Genomic DNA, 18514 nt, shown 5'->3' with positions numbered 1-18514 from the left:
GCAGATTTTTTTTTCCTTGAAAAAATATATAATTTTGGTGTTTTAAGTGATAAAATGATTGACTACAGGGGGGCTTTAAAAATAGACACGTTTATCAATATTCACAACCAATCCATGAACATTTAAAATATACCAAAAGTACATGTAATATGAAGTAAATGCTTGGAGAGGCAGAATGTAGTCAAATCAGACTGTACTTACATTTACTATCAGCTCTGTTTGTTGTGGAAACAGATTTACTGAATTGGTCATTCTGTTTGGTAAATGTAATATGAATCAATGACTCTTGAGAAAGCTCAAAACCTCTTTGTCCTTTACAGTGTAAACGGGTTGTAAATCCAGAGCATTTATTGTTTAGTTTGACTGCAGGCCTATTGTTCCACTAAATCGTGATAAACTGACACTACTTGGAAAATCTTGATTCGGTATATTTGCCTTGTTAATGCATGAAAGCGAATTATTTGTGCTAACAATTTTGGGTATATTGACTCTATGAATCTATTAACTGAACAGATTAATTGAAATCAAATTTGGTAAACAGAATCCAAGCAGTGTAAGCTTAGGTTAAACTTAAAACTAGGTTAAATACAGTTTAATTTTAACACATTTATTAAAACTAGAAATTCAAAATCGAACACGAATTTTCAAAAATAGGATCTGCAACAAACTGAACTGAAATTACAATAAAGCCCATTATTAATAAAAATGTATTCGGAAAAAAATAAAGGAATAACTGAATCACTTTTGAAAAAAAAATGTTAGAAAGAACCTACTCGCTGAAAAGAATCAAACCTGCACGCAATGATTCGGAAAAATGTGAAGAATGATCAGGATAGGATGTACATTTGACTTTGAGAGATGTATTGTAATTCACTCAAAAAAGCAACATGATTAAGTAAATGTGTAGAAAATTTATTAAAATGTATACAAGATATATGATACAAAGTTAGCAGAACAAGTCTGGTCATTAAATAATTTGTAAATTGTACAAAATGACTTAAATATAGTGGTCCCGCTGGATTGTTGTTGAAAAGGCCACACACACACATCACATACATAAGTGCATCCTGGGCATTCACACACAAGCTACTCTACTTAAGGCAGCCTGCAAAGCAGCTTTAATGAAATCACACATCAACTTTCAAAGACGTCCCATTTACTGGCCGTCCCATAGAAATATGGCACGTTCTTTAAAAACGGGGCAACAAACCAAGACTTCTGCAGGCTAGTCGTGTGCATTTTTGTATGCATTGAGAAATGTGTGTGATTATCTGCAGGTATCTTGATGACCACCCTTCTAAGCAAGTCGTTCTCTCAGTGATTGATGTTCTCATCTTCCTCCACCTCTTCATCATCATCGGCAGCATGGGCAGCGTTTGTACTTCCGTAGACCAGGCGGATTCCAGCAGCGTTTTGTAGAGCCTCCAGACTGGTTTGACTCACATACAAGCTCACATTTATGTTGGGACGTGTTGATCTCAATTCCTCTACTTTACTCCATGCCTAATAATACACATAGAAAAATTGGAAATGAATATTAAAGAAATAGTTCATCGAAAATGAACTATAAAAGTAGTCCACAAAACTTGTATTTGTAACTTCAATGTGCATGGCTTCCGGCGTAATGCGCTTCTTATTATTTTAGTCTTGATAGTGGAGACTGGTATTTGTTATTATATTATTTTCATTTATTAGCGTAAACATAAATACTGATTTGTAGTGCAAGTAGTTTTACCATTGACTGCACTTCTAGTTATTTACCTATAGAGGCTAATCAATCTGATATCTCGCACATTCACAGAACATTTTTGGTGATTTGCATGAATATATAAGCAACTCAAACTTGGATCTGCACTTCTTTAGGAAGTGCGGTAAAATGTGCATGCTTTTGAGCTGATATCATTAATTCAGGGAAACATGTAGGGGATGACAGTGATGATGATTTACCTTAGATGTGAGTGAGAGTGAGTGTTCAGTGTAATAAAAGCAGCTAATGAGCCGACTCCTCAAAGAGACCATTTGCAAGCAGCAAAAAGCCACTTTCATGTGACACACGTGAAGTACGTGTTTGTAATGATGCAAGATGAATGCAAATGCTCCAAGTTTCAATGGAATCAACCAGACCAATGGGGCGCCGGGAACAATCGTACAAACAGTGTGAAATCCCCATAAAACACAACATGCCATGAACCTCAATGTTTAGATACCTGCTGGAAGTTGCCATGATGGCAGTAGTATTCCACCAGGAACCCATACACATCTCCAACACGCACTGCAGGGTCCAGATCCTTCTCTTCCAGCAGAGACTCGCACATACGCACCGCTTCTACTGGATCCTCTTCATGCATCCTTGACACACACACACAAATACATTTGCAAATGCATGCACGGGTGTTGAAAGAATGCACAAACTAAATGCTAGTATTTCATCGGTACCTGCGTGCCTGAATGAATCTCTTGATGAGTCCGAGTTTGTGTGTCAGTATGAGGATCCTGCTGTCAGCCTCGTCTCCACTGCGACCCTTTGCTTTAGTTAGACACTTGCATGCCTCCGTCAGAGCTCCATACGCCTTCTCATAATTCTGATAATCATCGATTTCCACCTGTAAACAAACACCGCAGTAAAGTCATCACTGTGTTTAAGAATCACTGACAGTGCTGCTGGACACACACTGGCTCTCAGTACCTCAGCACAGGCCTCATAAAAGCCAGCGAGCAGGTCGAGGGCACGTCCTTTTGTGTAGAAGCTAATGATGTTCTTCATGATCTCCGGGTCGTTCCTCCAGTCCAGAGACTGCAGGTAGTTGGCTGCCATTATGTAAATTTCCTTCTGTCTGGAAACGCCTGCGAAAAACACTATTTTCTCTGTGTCGCCGGATTTCAACAGCGCTCGCATCGCCTGTCAAAGACAAGCACAGATAAGAAGAGAAAAGCTGGATATCTTTGCTTTTGGAAGAGGCTGGTGAAGACCTATTTCAGGATGAGAGAAGATAAAGATGGATATAGAAAATGCATCAATTTTATCTTAGAGGTCCAAGTTGTGCAAATAAAATGCAATTTGGTACTGATGTTTTTGATTATACTGCCAAAAAGTAAGATTAAATATGAATTTTCAATATGAATTTTATAACAGTACAACAGACTACTAACATAAAATGCATATATTTTGCAGTTATCATTCAAAATCTCTCAATATGTCTTATTAAGATTATATAAATGCTTAGTTTAATAATAAAAAAATTCTGTAGTTTTAATAGTGTGTGTGCTGGGGGAGGGGGGGGGGGGCACACAAAATGCAAAACAATATAAAGATGATTGAGAGATAATAAACATTCTTCAAAAGTAGTACATAGATTGTGTGCAACATTGATTATTTGGATAATATATATGCCTTAGAAATGCATGTATCAGATATGATACAGTAGTAGGTTTTATTTGAGCTGAAATTATTTTAATTGAAGAAGTGATTAGGAAGAATGTGAAATGATATGAGTAACATGAAACTAGCTCAGTGTAGGAAATTGATTGGGAAAAGGTCAATTCTATTATTTAGCATCATTATATAAAAATATTTGACCGCATAATGCCATGATTGACCAATCAGAATCAGGTATTCCAGAAAGCCATGTCATAAGATTATGCAAAATGACAGATATTTGATCTACTCCAATCTCTGATGATTAAATCAGCTGCTGATTTGAGCAGAAGCCAAACCTTGATCTTGTTTCCAGCTTGTGTGTATTTCTTAGTCGCTAGGTGGTAGTTGCCCTGGCGCATGCAGCAGTCTGCGATTTTCTCCAGCAGCTCCTTTCGCTCGGCCTCAGACAGATGGGTCGAGTCTTTCGACACCGTCAGACTTTCCGCCAGATCTTCTGTGATGTTCAAACTCTGGTCCAAACACAACTGGAGCGCCTCATGGTACTACACGCACAAATTCATATGCATACAGTTACACTTAAAAAGGGTTCTGTTTGCATGCATAAATGTTATGAATATGACTGGATGTATGACAGTATGTGGTCTGAGTTAACCTTTTTGGCAGCCACCAGCAATTCCACAGCTTTCTGGTACTGAGCATGTTTTATGAAGAAATCTGAACAGCGTGCTAGTAAGGCAGGATCGCTGGTCTCATTCAGGTCCTCTGCGATCAGCTGCAGAGCTCCAAACTGCTCTGTGGCAAAAGCTAGCTCTAAAGCCTTAGAGACGTGTCCTGCCTGCAACGGTGGAATGAACATGTGTTACATAAGTGATCAGCACCACCTAGTGGTAAAGTTTGACACAACACATATCTGAATGTAAAGTGAGAAAGTACCTTATGATAAAGCATAACAGCTCGGTCCATGTGCGTTCCTTTCTCTTCATAATACATGGCCGTGTCCATCATGTCTTCTGGATTGCTAAGCAGCGCCAGATTCATGAGTTGCTCGTCCAAGTTATTCTCTTTACACAGTCGGATGGCGTTGTTATATGCTTGTGCTCGTGTGTAGAAGTGCACCGACTGGCTGATTTCATCCTGTCCCTCGTACTGTCGTGCAACATGATAAGATGCTGCTCTGTTCCCCGTCTCATTGGCTATCTCACTCGCCTGAGAAATATACAGATCAGCATGAAGCATTCAATACATCGGGGAAACCTCAATCAAATTCATTAAACATACCTTCTGAATGTTTCCTAGATAACAGTGCACGCGCACTTGAGACAGGTAGTCCTGAGCGAAGGCGTAGTAGTGCAGCGCAGCCTCCATGTCTGATTGGCTCTCCAGATAATGACCCCACCACTTATACAGATCCCTGTCCAATCACACACACCAGACATCGGACAGTGGGAATATGAAAGCCATGTCAGACTGCAGGGGCCATAATCATGAATCATCTCTGCATAGTAACTCACTTGTCTTTCATTTTATTGATGTAGATCTCCAATGAAACATTGTCCTCCATCAGCATTCTCGGAACTTCAAACCGATGTGTGTCTGACTTCTCAAAACTATTGAGTGGGGAAAAAAAAGTAACAGTCCACAGAGATTTTACTTTTTTTTTTATATATATCTATCTGAGAAGCAAATCATATTAGAATGATTTCTGAAGGATCATGTGACACTGAAGACTGGAGTAATGATGCTGAAATTTCAACTTTGATCACAGGAATATATAACATTTTACTATATTTTTACATAGAAAACAGTTACTTTAAATCAACATTGCCAACTTTTCAATGTATTTTAATAATTATGTTCACAACTTGTAATAAATACTTTAATGAGCTTACTGTTTCTTCCTAAAATGAATACATAATGTTATATAAATGTATTTGTATTATCTTAGAAATTTACATTTCTGAAAAATTGACATTGATTAGACACCTCTGATAACAAATCACTCTAAATTGTAATGTAGACAAAGCTGCTTTGAAATGATATGTATTGTGAAAAGCGCTATACAAATAAATGTGAATTGAATTTGTAAATTCTTTCATTACTGTTTTTGCTGTATTTCTGGTGAGCATAACAGACTTCTTTCAAAAACATAAAAAAATCTTTTTTGAATGGTAGTGTTTTGAACTTCTGAATGGTAGTGTATGGTGTCCCATGGCATTCTGATTTAATAAAGAAGTTACAAAATATCAATTTTGCACAAAAACCAAATCCCTTTGTGACCTGTGTGCATGTCAGCAGTGATTGTGTGTGAACGTGACACTCACTACACCAGCGCTAGGTTCTTGTCCCCCATGGCCTCCAGGTGTTTGGCGTAGCTGTAGTACGTGGTTCGGAGATGAATGCGGTCGTGTGTTTCTGCCGTCTCTACCGCCTGCTGCCACTGACCCGCCGCCTGATGAAACTTATTCAATAAATCAAACCTCCCGCATGACTTATACAAATGCTCGGCATCCTCCTGCGAAAAAAAAGAGAGAGATGCTGTGATAAACCCAAATGTTTAAATCCAAATGTTTAGCTCTTGTTATTGTACTGAACGAGACAGAGAGGCTCCAAGGGCACAAGGTTTATTTAGATAACGCTGTGTTTGTCCTTGTGTGATTGTGTGAAATGACATTTGCGATGTATTCAGCTTCCATAATGTGACATACCTCAGGGTGAAACATACACTACATAAAACAGCAGAACAGTTGTTCCAGAAGTGGAGAAAGTTATTAGATATTAGAAACAAAATTATAACAAACTTTCCTTTCTTTAATAATAATACATACTACTGAATGTGCACAATGAGAACGGGAACATTTATTAGGTTAGCGAAAGAGGTCATATTTGTCAAGCTTTGTCAATTTTTGTGCGTCTTACCAGCATGCCCAGCTGTGTCGCCAGTACGGCCACCTGTGCCTCCAACTCCGGCTCTTTTTCAGCGTCCCTGAGAGCACGAGCAGCCCGTGCGTTCCCCATGTTCCCCAGACACACACGCGCCACGTCCAGACGACGACTCTTCACACACATCCGCGCCATGTTCTCCCACACCGCCTCACTGGAGATTCAATCATGTGCATGCACACATTTTACATTAACGTATGCATTTGGAAGATGCTTTTATTCAAAGCAACATTGCATTGAAGGTATATATTTTATTTCATGCATTCCCTGGAAATCGAACCTATGGTCATAGGTGCATTGCTATTGACATTCTCTACTGTTTGAGCTATAGGAATTAAAAACAAACAAACCAAAAAAACATTATATAAAATATTCAGATGTCTCTCTCAAACACTTTAAGATCTGCACTGTATTGAAGTGTGGATACATGCACTGAAACATAACATGAAGCATCAGATCTGTCTTAAAATGGTGTGAGGATGTGTTAAAGAGTATATTCGCGCAGTCTTTTGTCTCTTCAGCACTCAGCAGCTGCACTTTGAGTGTTTCTGCTCTTTCTCCTTTCGTTCCACCTCATGAGCGAACCGTTTCAGCTATGCAAGGAATGACCCCATCAACACCCAACACTCTCTCTCCCACATTCCCCTTCTCCCACTCGCTTGGCCCTTCGTGCCCTCGCTCCTTTTTTCATCCAGTCCCATCTGGTCTTTATTTATCCAAAATCCCCCTGTTCTCTGGTCTTTTTCGCTCTGTTCGGCTTTAGTAGATACAGATGTGGGCTGTTTATTAGAGTTAAGCAACAGGAAATTCCCTGAATCTTTGGGGGCCCAGAACTGAGCAAGAAACAACAGAAAAGTAGAGAGAGAAGCAAATCCAACCAGGATGATTTATGATTCTCCCTTTTATTGGATAAAAATGTAGAAATTAAGTACATTTTGACATTGTTCTGGGTATGTGGCTTCTTGAATGTACATCTGTACGATTTCTTCACATCCCAGCAAGCAATTTTACGTTTAAAAGACGTCTAATAGCCGTCCAAACACAGCCCAGACGTCTAGGCTAAAACGAGGGAAAATTCGGGCTTAATTTTATAGACGTCTAAACCATAGCCCAAAAATAGACAAGTCATCAATTAGATTACAAAGAAATTAAATGAGTAAAGAAATGAAACCAGACACTCTGTAATCACTGTTTACTTTGCTTACATGATGGAATATCATACATCTCTCAAGTTATTTTGGCAAAAACAACAAGGTTATTTTGGCTAGAAATGGGTTACTCATAGCCGGACTATATCAGGTGTATAGTTAACCTAGACTGTGAAATTATGGCTATTGCTTGATGGGTTGTTTTATGGTCCAGCAGGTGAAAATGGTTAATTTGATGACTATAACAGAACAGCTCTCCTCAACAACACACTATCTGAGGAATCATTCATGTCTAGAGTGCAAACGTTGCAGGACGATGCACAACTTTAATACTGAGTGCTACAGGTAAATTTCTCTAAACACATGATATTACATCTCTCGCTCCATTAATAACCAGCTCACTGAGTCAAAGAGAGAAAGGGGATGGCGTTGCATTCTGTTCTGTCTGTTTGTTTTCCTTCCAGGAAACACATCCTGTAGCTGGAGTAACTCGTTTGCCACAGAGAGAAAGAGAGAGAGAGAGAGATGTATTCCCAAGTACTCCCTACCCTCCCAGTTCTTCTGAGCTTTTCAGGGATGAAGTGCACACGCTTGCACGTGAACATGGGAAACTGTTTAGGATGAGTAATCTGAGATAAACGAGTGAGAAAGAGTGTGAGAAAGAACAAAACGCACAGAGACCGCATCACGTAGACATTCCTCAGCGTTCCCAGCAGGGAGACGTGGAGAAAAAAACGACCCAGCGCACATCTGCAGGAGAAAGGGGGAGGAACAGACCTTAGAGCCGCAGACAGAGAAAGGACGAGGATTTAAAGAAAGTGTGCTTGTTTATGTGATGGCCTTGGAGGTCCAGTGTACAGCCCTACGAGCAGCATCGGTCCCGGACTCTGAGGAAGAGGGATAGAGACTCCTCAGGACACAAGAATGAGTGGCGATGTCCTCTAGCTAACCTCTTACAGCGTTCATGCCGCTCTGCGTTTAGCGTGCACGTGTACCCGTGGACGTTTCAGGTATTTGAGAGGCGGTATTTTATGGCCGTTCGCAGGCTGGTGGTGGTGGCGGCGGCGGTGGCCCTGCTTTCTCTGGTGCTCAATAACATGGCGACGTTCAGCTCAAACTGGGTGTTACAGGTGCTGGAGGACGGACGCAGGAGAAGCGTTGGGCTCTGGAGAGCATGTGCGCAAGAGGACACACACCCTCACGAGCTCACACCCTGCCAGAGACTCAGCTGGGGATCGGAGTTCGCGGGGTACCAGGAGTCACGCAGCACTGTCAAACGTGAGTCTCCGTGATACTGCGAGAGCGTGTGCACTGTGTGTAAGGGAATAGACTTCTGCAGCAAATCAACAGATTTACACACTTTTGTTACTAAATTTAACAGAAAAAGTTAACACTATTATTAAGAAATATTATATTAATAATATAATTTTCAACGTATCATGTATATTCAATTAGAAATGTTTCTAAACATAAATCAATATATTTTATCTATATAATTTCAGTGCCAAGCATGATACAAAATTAATGTCTTATGGAAAGACATAAAAAATATATAAAATGTCATTAGTGTACATGTTTCATAAATATATTTCATATTAAAGTGAACATCAACAAACTAATATAATTTTTCATATAATGTTACTTTAAAATAACTTTCAGTAAGAAATTACTGAAGCGTTACCACTCCACAAAATGTTTTAATGTTTTATATATTTATATATAATTTTATGAAGGGGTAACAAAATGTGCCAAAAAAAAATGTTACTGACATTTTGTGTATATGATTGCGTGTATGAACTGCTTGCATTCATAAACAACTTCATATAAAACCTATTTAAAATATGAGCTTAAGAGTCCTCCTCAAATGAAGGACATGTCTAGAGCTCTTTTATTTAGAAGTCTGGCTAGTATTAAACAATGGCAACTATCACTGGAAGAACCTGGCAGAGATTTGCTGGCCTGTAGCATGCAGCCTGGCACGTCTGTCCATCTATCCTGATTTAGAAATAGGAAACGGATGGACACAGTGAAGGATTGTGTCTTTCAGGAAGTGACACCCACATTGGCAAAGTTGTGTCTTATGCACATCTGCAGCTGGATCTTCCTTACAATGATTCAGATGTTCTACCCCCACACACACACACACACACACACACACACACACACACACACACACACACACACACACACACACACACATCTGCTCATACACAATGTAAAACATGTTTTTTTAAAAGTTATAAATAAAATAAGGAAAATGGTATTTTCTTGTTTTACAAGAAAATACCATTTCAGTCTTTAGATTTCATGCTTAATTCAGGCCATTTCTTTGTAATTACTTGTGAAATTTCTGAGTGAATTTTATTTTCAGTGCATGTACATGTTGAGTGTGAATCACTTAAAAACCACTGAGCAATAATATTTTTTCTTTTCTGTTTACAGTTCAGTTTGACATGATGCGGGCATGTAACCTGATGGCTACGGTGGCTCTGACCGTGGGTCAGCTAATCTTCCTGTTTGGGTTATTGGAGATAAGCCACATTACCCAGGATTCTCAGTGGTGGGAGGAGGCCATCGCAGCCCTGTTCCAGTTAGCCAGTGAGTGTTCAAGCCTGTTTGTACAGTCAGTAACAAACACTAACAGCCTCTTTGAGGAGCTTCAATAAGCCTGACAGAAATACAACACTGTTGCCCACCCTCAAATAACACATTAATTCTTCAATATCTAAGCCTTCTGTCCTTAGAGATACGGTCTCTATTGTCCTATGTTTGTTGTTCTGCATTTTGGGAAAGGAAAGATGGAGCTTTGAGGATCTGTAACAGAACAAACATCAACAAAGCACAGCAGTCTGAGCGCAGCGACTACACACAATTCAACAGGAAACAACAGAGTCCTGGCCAGAGGCCCGCTGACAAATTAAATGAACTCCCATTTGGGACGAACGCAGGCCCGTCTCTTTAAAACTTGCTGCTGATGTCCCATGAAAGTGTGCTAGCTGTGATGTTATCTCGTTTTATCACTTTGAATGGTTTGCGCATCCTTCATCTGCATGGATGTTTAAACGCTGACTGGCATTCTTAATGTAAAGCCATGCTTGTTGATGGGTTACTAGTGAATGTGTTAGTAAGTAATGATCTGCAAATAAAAGAACTTTACAAAACACCCAGAACATTCTAGCAACACCCAAGCAACCGCTCAGAACACCCTAGTTACATACTAGCAACCACCCAAAACACCCTAGCAACCACATAGAACATCCCAGCAACACCCTAGCAACCTCCCAGAAAACCCTAGCATCCACCTGACAACGGCCCTAGTACACACCTAAATCACCCAACGTGGTGTAGGCTATCTTATAAATAAATAAAAGAACATTACAAAACACCCAGAACATTCTAGCAACACCATAGCAACTCCATAGCAACCACCCTGACACCCTAGCAGGTGCAACCACTTAGAATACAGTAGCAACTGCCCATAACAACCTAGCAACTGCCCATAACAACACCCTAGCAACAATCTAGAACACTCTAGCAACGTCTTTCTAACCACCCAGACCACCCTAGGTGGTTACCTAACCCTAACCACCACTCTAGAACACCCTAGCAACACCCTAGCAACCACCCAGAACATAAGGCTACAAGATTTGGGGCGAAAAAAATCGAACTGAAATTTCATATTATAATTACTAGAATTTTTATTAGTAATACTACATATTATATAATATAAATATTTGTTTAATTAAATCATAGCCGTGACGATTTAATTATTCGCACTAAGCCATGTTGTGATTTCAGTTTTATTTTAATTAAACATGCTGCCCTACTAGAGCACCCCAGCAAGCACCTAGCAACACCTTAGCAACCACCCAAAACACCCCAGCATGGGATGGCACCAACTTTTGCACAGGCAAGCACGACTCACGTTTTATTTATACATGTAAAAATGTAGTTAATAAGAATTCTTTGATCACAGCCACTGTTTTCTTAACCTCGGGTCATGTTTTATAGCCACCCTGTACATTTCCTGTGTTATTAGAAAAGGATATTTTCAAGTATCATCAAAGATGTTTGTGACTCCATGGTCTGGCTTTTGTGATGTAGTGCTACGATGGTGGTCTGCTACTAGTGAAGTATATCAGAACAGCAAATAGTGCGCACTGCATGTGTATGTGTGTGTTGTTTTAAGTGTGACAATAGTTATATTTAGCTAAACAGGGTCCAGAGCACCAGCGGCTGCCGCACAGTTCCAGAGAACGACAGTCAGGCGCCAGGATATCCCTGCTCAGGACGAGGAAGTGTCTGTAACTACCTGTTATGCAAACCCAGAGCCGCAGAGGAAAGACGGGGAGGGGGTGTGTGACAGTAAGGAGTGGGGTGGCCGAGTGTCAGAGTTATTAGACATGGACTTGAACGGGAATTGATGATATTTTAAGAAGCGCAGACCGATACAGAAGAAAGAAAAGTGGATGTGTGTGACGCCACGGAGGAACATGTTTCATCAGGACAGTTCTAGAATCTCTCAAAATGTGTGTTAGTGTGTGTGTGTGTGTGTGTGTGTGTGTGTTATGGGTGGAGGAAACAAGTGTCCTGATTAACTGTCCCTGCAATACTGTGTCTGTTTACACAATCTCAAGGAACCGACTATGTCTGACAAAATGAAAACAATTATGTCCTCGTACTGCCATATCAATTATAAACAAGCACAAACTGCTTCCCTGAAGTAAACGGGGGAAACCCAATCAGATGCAGGCAAACCATCAAGTCTTTATAAACATCCATACGTAACCCAGACTTTGCTACTGTAACATACAGCACAAGCAAAGGCAGTTTGCATAGTTTAAGTGCGCTGACTAGACACATTCACACAGCGGTGTCATTGAACAGGGACTTTCCCCAGGACAGTTGCTCAAGGGCACAGTGATGACTGTTCAAGGCTAGTTTCTTGTGTCCTTAATTTCAAACTCATTATAGAGAACTTTGTGTTAAAGGGTTTGTTCACCCAAAAATGAACATTATCCCATTATTTACTCACCCTGAAGCCATCCTAGGTGTATATGAGTTTCTTCTTTCAGACAAACACAATCTGAGTTATATTAAAAAATATTCTGGTTCTTCCAAGCTTTATAATGGGAGTGAATGGTACCACAGATTTTGAAGCCCCAAAAAGCGCATCCATCCATCATAAAAGTAATCCATATGACTCCAGTGGGTTAATAAAGGCCTTCTGAAGCAAAGCCATGTGTTTTTGTGAGAAAAATATCCATATTTATAACTTTAAAAACTATAATCACTGGCTTCAGGTAACGGCCGTACACGAGTCTAGTTCCGGTGGAAGAGTGACCTCTGACCCGACGCATGATGTACGCGGAAGCGTAGAGGATAGAGCAAAACAAAACACTGGTCACAAATTAGAAGTCTTTTTAAAGAGAATTGTCGGAGGATTTCGATATAAGAGAAGAGGACCGCGAGAGGCGTCTACTCTCACCTAAATTTACATCCTACATCATATGTCGGGTCAGAGGTCACTCTTCCATGCGTACCTAGGACAACAACAGAATTGTGTCATCCTTATGCAAGAACATCTGATTGATGTTTGTCTGAATCCTTGACATGATGTTTTCAACCCGATGGCTGTCAGGACGTCAATGACTGACTAAATGTCATATTACTTCATGAAGAATCAGTACAATCAGCAACAACAGGGAATATTCTAGCAACATCACCTGCACTCCAAAAATGCTGGGTTGTTTTAACCCAATTTTGAGTCAAATATGGACAAACCCAAACATTGGCTTAAAAACTTGAATTTAATCATTTAACCCAACGGCTGGGTTTGTCCATATTTGACCCAAAGTTGGGTTGAAACAAGAGTGTGAATAGAACACCCTAGCAAAGTCCTAGCAACCACCTACAACACAGATGCTTCCATCCATAATGGCTGACAGGAAGTCAAGTGCGTCCCAATTAGCGTAATTATGCATTATTTTATGCCGTTTCAGTTCACACTGAAAATTCCAAATAGAAAAAGCACACTTTTAAGACCCAGATGATGCACTTAATTCACTGAAAAAACAAAGTGTGGAATATTGGACACTTCATGCACTCGACTGACACAGCTTTAATTATGTAGCGGAGGGGGAATGACAAAATAACCTTATAAAATTCATACACTACTCGATTGAGTACATAGTGCATAAGCACATTGTGTATAGTGTGTCATTTTGGACGCAACTAATGACTGACTAAATGTAATATTACTTCAAGAAAAATCAGTCAAATAAAAAAGAATAAAAATCTGATTTATAAGCAGTGTAATCTACAGGACAGAATTAAATCCATTTGTTCAGACAATGTTCGGTGTATCTACATTATAGTTATAAAAGAGAAATTTCATCGTGTCTAGTCCATCATGACATCTCACCACAGTACTAAACTCATTATGTGAATTAGACAACATAAGTGTCAGAGTCTCCATTTACATTTTGCAACTGAAACCACACACCTGTTTTCCAATTCAACTTTAAATACACATGAGCGTAAAAGAGTGAATTCAGACAGCTGTATATATGACTGCACTCTATGTGTGATGTTAGAGGTCATGTCATGTGCCAAAATGACAAAAAACTTGAACTATAATCTGCCGGAAATACATTTCTAAAATTGGACTAGGGTGGATATATGGATGTGATTTGGATCAGGTCTGATCAGGACTACAGTCTACAAACAACTAAACTTTCTTTTGATATATCAAAAACAAAAAACAATTTTTGCTGTCTGTCTCAACAAAACGGATCAAGAATAAACAGTCCATGAGAAAGAAAGTGAGAGAGAAAGAAAGAAATATGTAAAGCAAAGAGAAAAACATCTGTTCCTGATATAAATTTAATCGAGCCTGTTATTGTACATCATGTTCTAGTTCACTTGTACAAGCGTGTGTGGGTAAGAATCGTCAGATGAAACTGAATGAAATGGAGGGAAGGAAGGAAGAATGGAAGGATAGAGGAGAAAAGGAAGGAAAGGGGATGACATCGGGCCAAAAAAAGCTGCATTCAGAATAAAAACAGAATGAACAAATGACTCGCTCGCTCTTGTTTCTGCCTAAATAAAACACACGCGTAACATGATCTGAATCCTGTAACTTTTTCCATTCCATTGCTGAGATGATTCAATTCATCTCACATCCTCTGCGTTCTGTATTTCTGGGAATCTACTGTTGTGTTTTCAGGCCACAGTTATTAATAACACATGTACTCAGAGTCTTTAAAGGGAAGTGGGAGACGTACTACTCCTATTAGTCAAAACCAACTCAAATCAGTCAAAAGGGAAGAAGATTGAACTATTATTGTGGTTGTGATGAATTAAAGGAATGTTTCAGGTTAAGGCTCTGTGGTCAGCTACGTGACATGCTGTCTAGTACCAAAGAAAATAATTCAGTTAGTAAAAAAAAATATATATATATACAAATGGTGTTTACAGTAATGCACTTACAATAAAAGTCTATTGAGAAACAGCTTCAGGAGTGTGTAAAAGAAAAATGTGCAGCTCGGGGTCTGGTGCGTTTAAAAAAAAATGTTTTTAAAATAAGTCTCTTCTGCTCACCAAGGTTGCATTTTTTTATTAAAAATACAAAACAAACAGTAATATTGTGAAATATTATTACAATTTATTATTTGAATACATTTTAAAATGTAATTTATTCCTGTGATGCAAAGCTGAATTTTCAGCATCATTACTCCAGTCTTCAGTGTCACATGATCCTTCAGAAATCATTCTAATATGATGATTTGATGCTCAAGAAACATTTCTGATTATTATCAATGCTGAAAACAGTTATGTAAAAAAAAAATAATAATCAGGGTTCTTTGGTGGATAGAAAGTTCAAAATAACAGCATTGTCTTTACTGTCACTTTTTATCAATTAATGCATCCTTGCTGAATAAAAGTATTAATTTCTTTCAACAACAAAAAAAAATTCTTACTGACCCTAAACTTTTGAACGGTAGTGTATATAAACTGCACGGAAGAATTGTTCACAACAAGACCAGTAACATGCATTAAGAAAAATAAATCTGAAGAATATTAATTTATAAAAATGTATAAAAGTGCAAATTTCCCAAATTTTAAAAGTTAAAAAAGTTCAGGCAAATTAATTATTTCAAAAACCTTAAAATCAAGGAAAAGGCCATTAAAGAAATATGCTCAGAATTTTTTTCTTTGATCGCTCCCTTAAATATGATGTCAAAAAGATCATTTTAAATGAGGAAGTATGATATTCAACACCCTTAATTCAATAAAAGCCTAATTTAGGTATAATTTGATTTGTTTTATTCTATATAACCTACTGCAATTTAATGGTGATATTTGGCACAAATCGACTGATATTTTAATGATATTATATATTTTGTATTTTAAAAGTTATTTTGCATTACACATTAAAGAAGAGCTAAATCTATCGAATAATGTGATAAGTCGGCATGAAATGAAAATTCAGTCCATTTTCTAAATGCATGCGTCCTAAAAATTACAACTTACAAATGATGCTTTGGCTATACTTTCTTCTGAAACTAAGTCCTGTCTCTCTGTCTCTGCAGGTTTTGTGCTGGTGATCGGCCTCGTGACATTCTACAGGATCGGCCCCTACACTTACCTGTCCTACTCTTGCTACGTAAACATCGCTGCGTGCTTGTTTGCCACGCTAGCAGCCGCCATGCTAATCTGGAATATTCTGCATCGCCGTGACGACTGTCTGTCACCGTCTGTCATTGTCATCAGTCGATCTTTGACCACACCCTTCAGGCCACGCCTAGACAATGACTACGTAGAGTCACCGTGCTGACACACAAAGACACATCTCACCTGAGACAAAAGGCATGATGGATATTTAGATGGGATGGACACAAAAGCCCATGGAGAGGATTTCAATCATTTTATGTGAAATTCATCTTCTGCTTAAAGGGACAGTTTACGCAAAAATGAAAATGTGCTGTTAATTTACTCTCCCTCAGGCTATCCCATCTTTTTTCTTCAGTAGAACAGTTGAGGATTTTTAGCTGAAACCGAAGTCCTTGGTGATTCATATAATGCAAGTCAATGGCTACCGTCACTTTGAGAGAAAAAAAGAAAAAACACATACAGGCAAAACAAAATTAATACCAGTGGCTCCTGACGATACATTGAGGTCTTATGAAGCGAAGTGATCGGTATTTGTTTTTTGACTCTCAAAGTGACGGTAGCCATTGACTTGTACATTATATGAATCACCAAGGACTTCGGTTTCAGCTAAAAAAAATCTTTAAAGTTCTACTGAAGAAAAAAAGATACACCTACATCTTGGATCGCCCTGAGGGCGAGCGAATTAACAGCAAATTTTCATTTTCATTTTAAACTGTCCCTTTAAGGACAAGGGTATTGATCATGTGACTGAAAAAAGTGACCTTGCTTCAGACTGAATGGAAGACTTGGAATGGAAATTCCTTTAAACACAGAAGAAGGACTGTGGATTGTAAAGAATATAACTGACAGATAAAGATCAAGCTGGATCTTGACACGTTTATGTTCATAAGTGCACTTATGAGAAAGTAAAAGCACATGTATCTATTATAGTTCTATGAAACATGGAGCATCAGATTTCAAAGGAAGTCTAGGCGTTGAATATTGCTCCCAGGTCATTTGGATATAGTCATTTACAGACCAGCATGGAGTCTGCACTTCTATACACATTTTCAGTGCTAATTTAAGAGGACAAATCTGCAGAATGCATTTAAATTGGTGAATTTCACACGTTTTATGTCCATGCCCAGATCACATTTTGCTCCAAAAAAATAAAATAAATATGGATATATATATCGTAAAGAAAATTAAGTCTATTTTAGGACAGTTTAAATTCAATTTGTTTTTCCAACTTTTCAGGTAGATATTTTACTTAAATTTTATTAATTGCTTCTTTTTGTTTAAACAAAATATCATCTTTTCTTTACTGTGAGGAGAAATTACACCCAAATATGGTCAAATGTGTTAAACAGGGTTGATAGTATTATCAAATTATTCCAAAATTTTCAATCTAATATGTGAGGAGATGAGATGGAAATCTGGTGGAGCAGATTCTGTGCAGGTCTGGGCATTTGGTACCAAAATTATTTTAGTGACTTCTGCCTGTTCATTTATCTCCATACATCTCCATGTGACGATTCATCAGATATTATATAATCTACAAAACACCAATGAGGAAACTCTGCATAGTAACCATTAAGAAGGAGATTATCTGAAACTGGTCATAATTGTATGATAAATTGGAACTATATCAGTTCAGTATACAGTAGACACAATATTTGTTAACCTGTGCCTGTGGTACCCATATATGTGTATAATACAGAGGTATATTAAGTATATTATTAAAATTTCACATTTCACCCTGAGCGGGACTGATATAATATTATTGAAGTAATAAACAAAGACATTCAACACAAAAAAGGGTTGTTCTGGGATTGACTGTGTGTGTGTGTGAGATCGGTGAGCACAGAGTCAAGGACAGTCTGAATGAGAGGAAATGAATGGAGACACACACACACACACACACACACACACACACACACACACACACACACACACACACACACACACACACACACACACACACACACACACACACACACACACACACACACACTAAGGTGACCCCCTGATTCCAGACTGACACTTGGATGACGATAACATGAGGCTAATTAATGTTACTACATGCACCGAAACTATTCACATTATTATGGGATAGTTCACATGAAAATAAAAATCCTATCATTATTTACTCACCTTCATGTTGTTTCAATTCTGTATATAAACAACATTTTTGATTTTTAGGTGAACTATCCCTTAATCATGCACAAATTTTTTTAACAAAATGTTTCACGTTTCCCACAAAGATATTAAGCAGCACAACTGTTTTCAACATAATAATAATAATGTTTCTTGAGCAGCAAAACATCATATTAGAATGATTTCTGAAGGATCATGTGACACTGAAGACTGGACTTTGATCACAGGAATAAAT

General features: G+C 38.5%; 2 protein-coding genes across 2 annotated transcripts in view; one reads left to right on the top strand and one right to left on the bottom strand.

Moving 5' to 3' along the window:
- Nucleotides 1-893: 893 nt before the first annotated feature.
- The window catches only part of ift140 (intraflagellar transport 140 homolog (Chlamydomonas)), a 31024-nt gene continuing 13403 nt past the window's right edge, over nucleotides 894-18514 (bottom strand). The window contains exons 19-29 of the mRNA XM_081353239.1: nucleotides 6296-6473; nucleotides 5701-5891; nucleotides 4891-4986; nucleotides 4658-4790; nucleotides 4313-4585; nucleotides 4032-4214; nucleotides 3715-3921; nucleotides 2687-2899; nucleotides 2437-2603; nucleotides 2208-2349; nucleotides 894-1503 (exon numbers count right to left, since the gene is read on the bottom strand). Coding sequence (XP_081209365.1) covers nucleotides 1315-1503; nucleotides 2208-2349; nucleotides 2437-2603; nucleotides 2687-2899; nucleotides 3715-3921; nucleotides 4032-4214; nucleotides 4313-4585; nucleotides 4658-4790; nucleotides 4891-4986; nucleotides 5701-5891; nucleotides 6296-6473 — 1972 coding nt within the window. The 3' untranslated portion in view covers nucleotides 894-1314. The remainder of the gene's footprint in view (nucleotides 1504-2207; nucleotides 2350-2436; nucleotides 2604-2686; nucleotides 2900-3714; nucleotides 3922-4031; nucleotides 4215-4312; nucleotides 4586-4657; nucleotides 4791-4890; nucleotides 4987-5700; nucleotides 5892-6295; nucleotides 6474-18514) is intronic.
- tmem204 (transmembrane protein 204) lies at nucleotides 8316-17935 on the top strand. The gene is made up of 3 exons (XM_081353240.1): nucleotides 8316-8745; nucleotides 9910-10065; nucleotides 16062-17935. The coding sequence occupies exons 1-3, from the start codon at nucleotides 8499-8501 to the stop codon at nucleotides 16304-16306; spliced, it is 648 nt and encodes a 215-aa protein (XP_081209366.1). The 5' UTR covers nucleotides 8316-8498; the 3' UTR covers nucleotides 16307-17935.

Source organism: Scardinius erythrophthalmus, assembly GCF_964197995.2.
Source record: "Scardinius erythrophthalmus genome assembly, chromosome: 22".
Taxonomy (NCBI): domain Eukaryota; kingdom Metazoa; phylum Chordata; class Actinopteri; order Cypriniformes; family Leuciscidae; genus Scardinius; species Scardinius erythrophthalmus.
This window is presented reverse-complemented; position numbering and strand designations above follow the sequence as displayed.

Coding starts and splice junctions, on each gene's coding strand:
- tmem204 (XM_081353240.1), top strand. CDS start 8,499: ATGGCCGTTCGCAGGCTGGTGGTGGTGGCGGCGGCGGTGGCCCTGCTT. Junction 8,746..9,909: donor GTCACGCAGCACTGTCAAAC/GTGAGTCTCCGT, acceptor TTCTGTTTACAG/TTCAGTTTGACATGATGCGG. Junction 10,066..16,061: donor AGCCCTGTTCCAGTTAGCCA/GTGAGTGTTCAA, acceptor CTGTCTCTGCAG/GTTTTGTGCTGGTGATCGGC.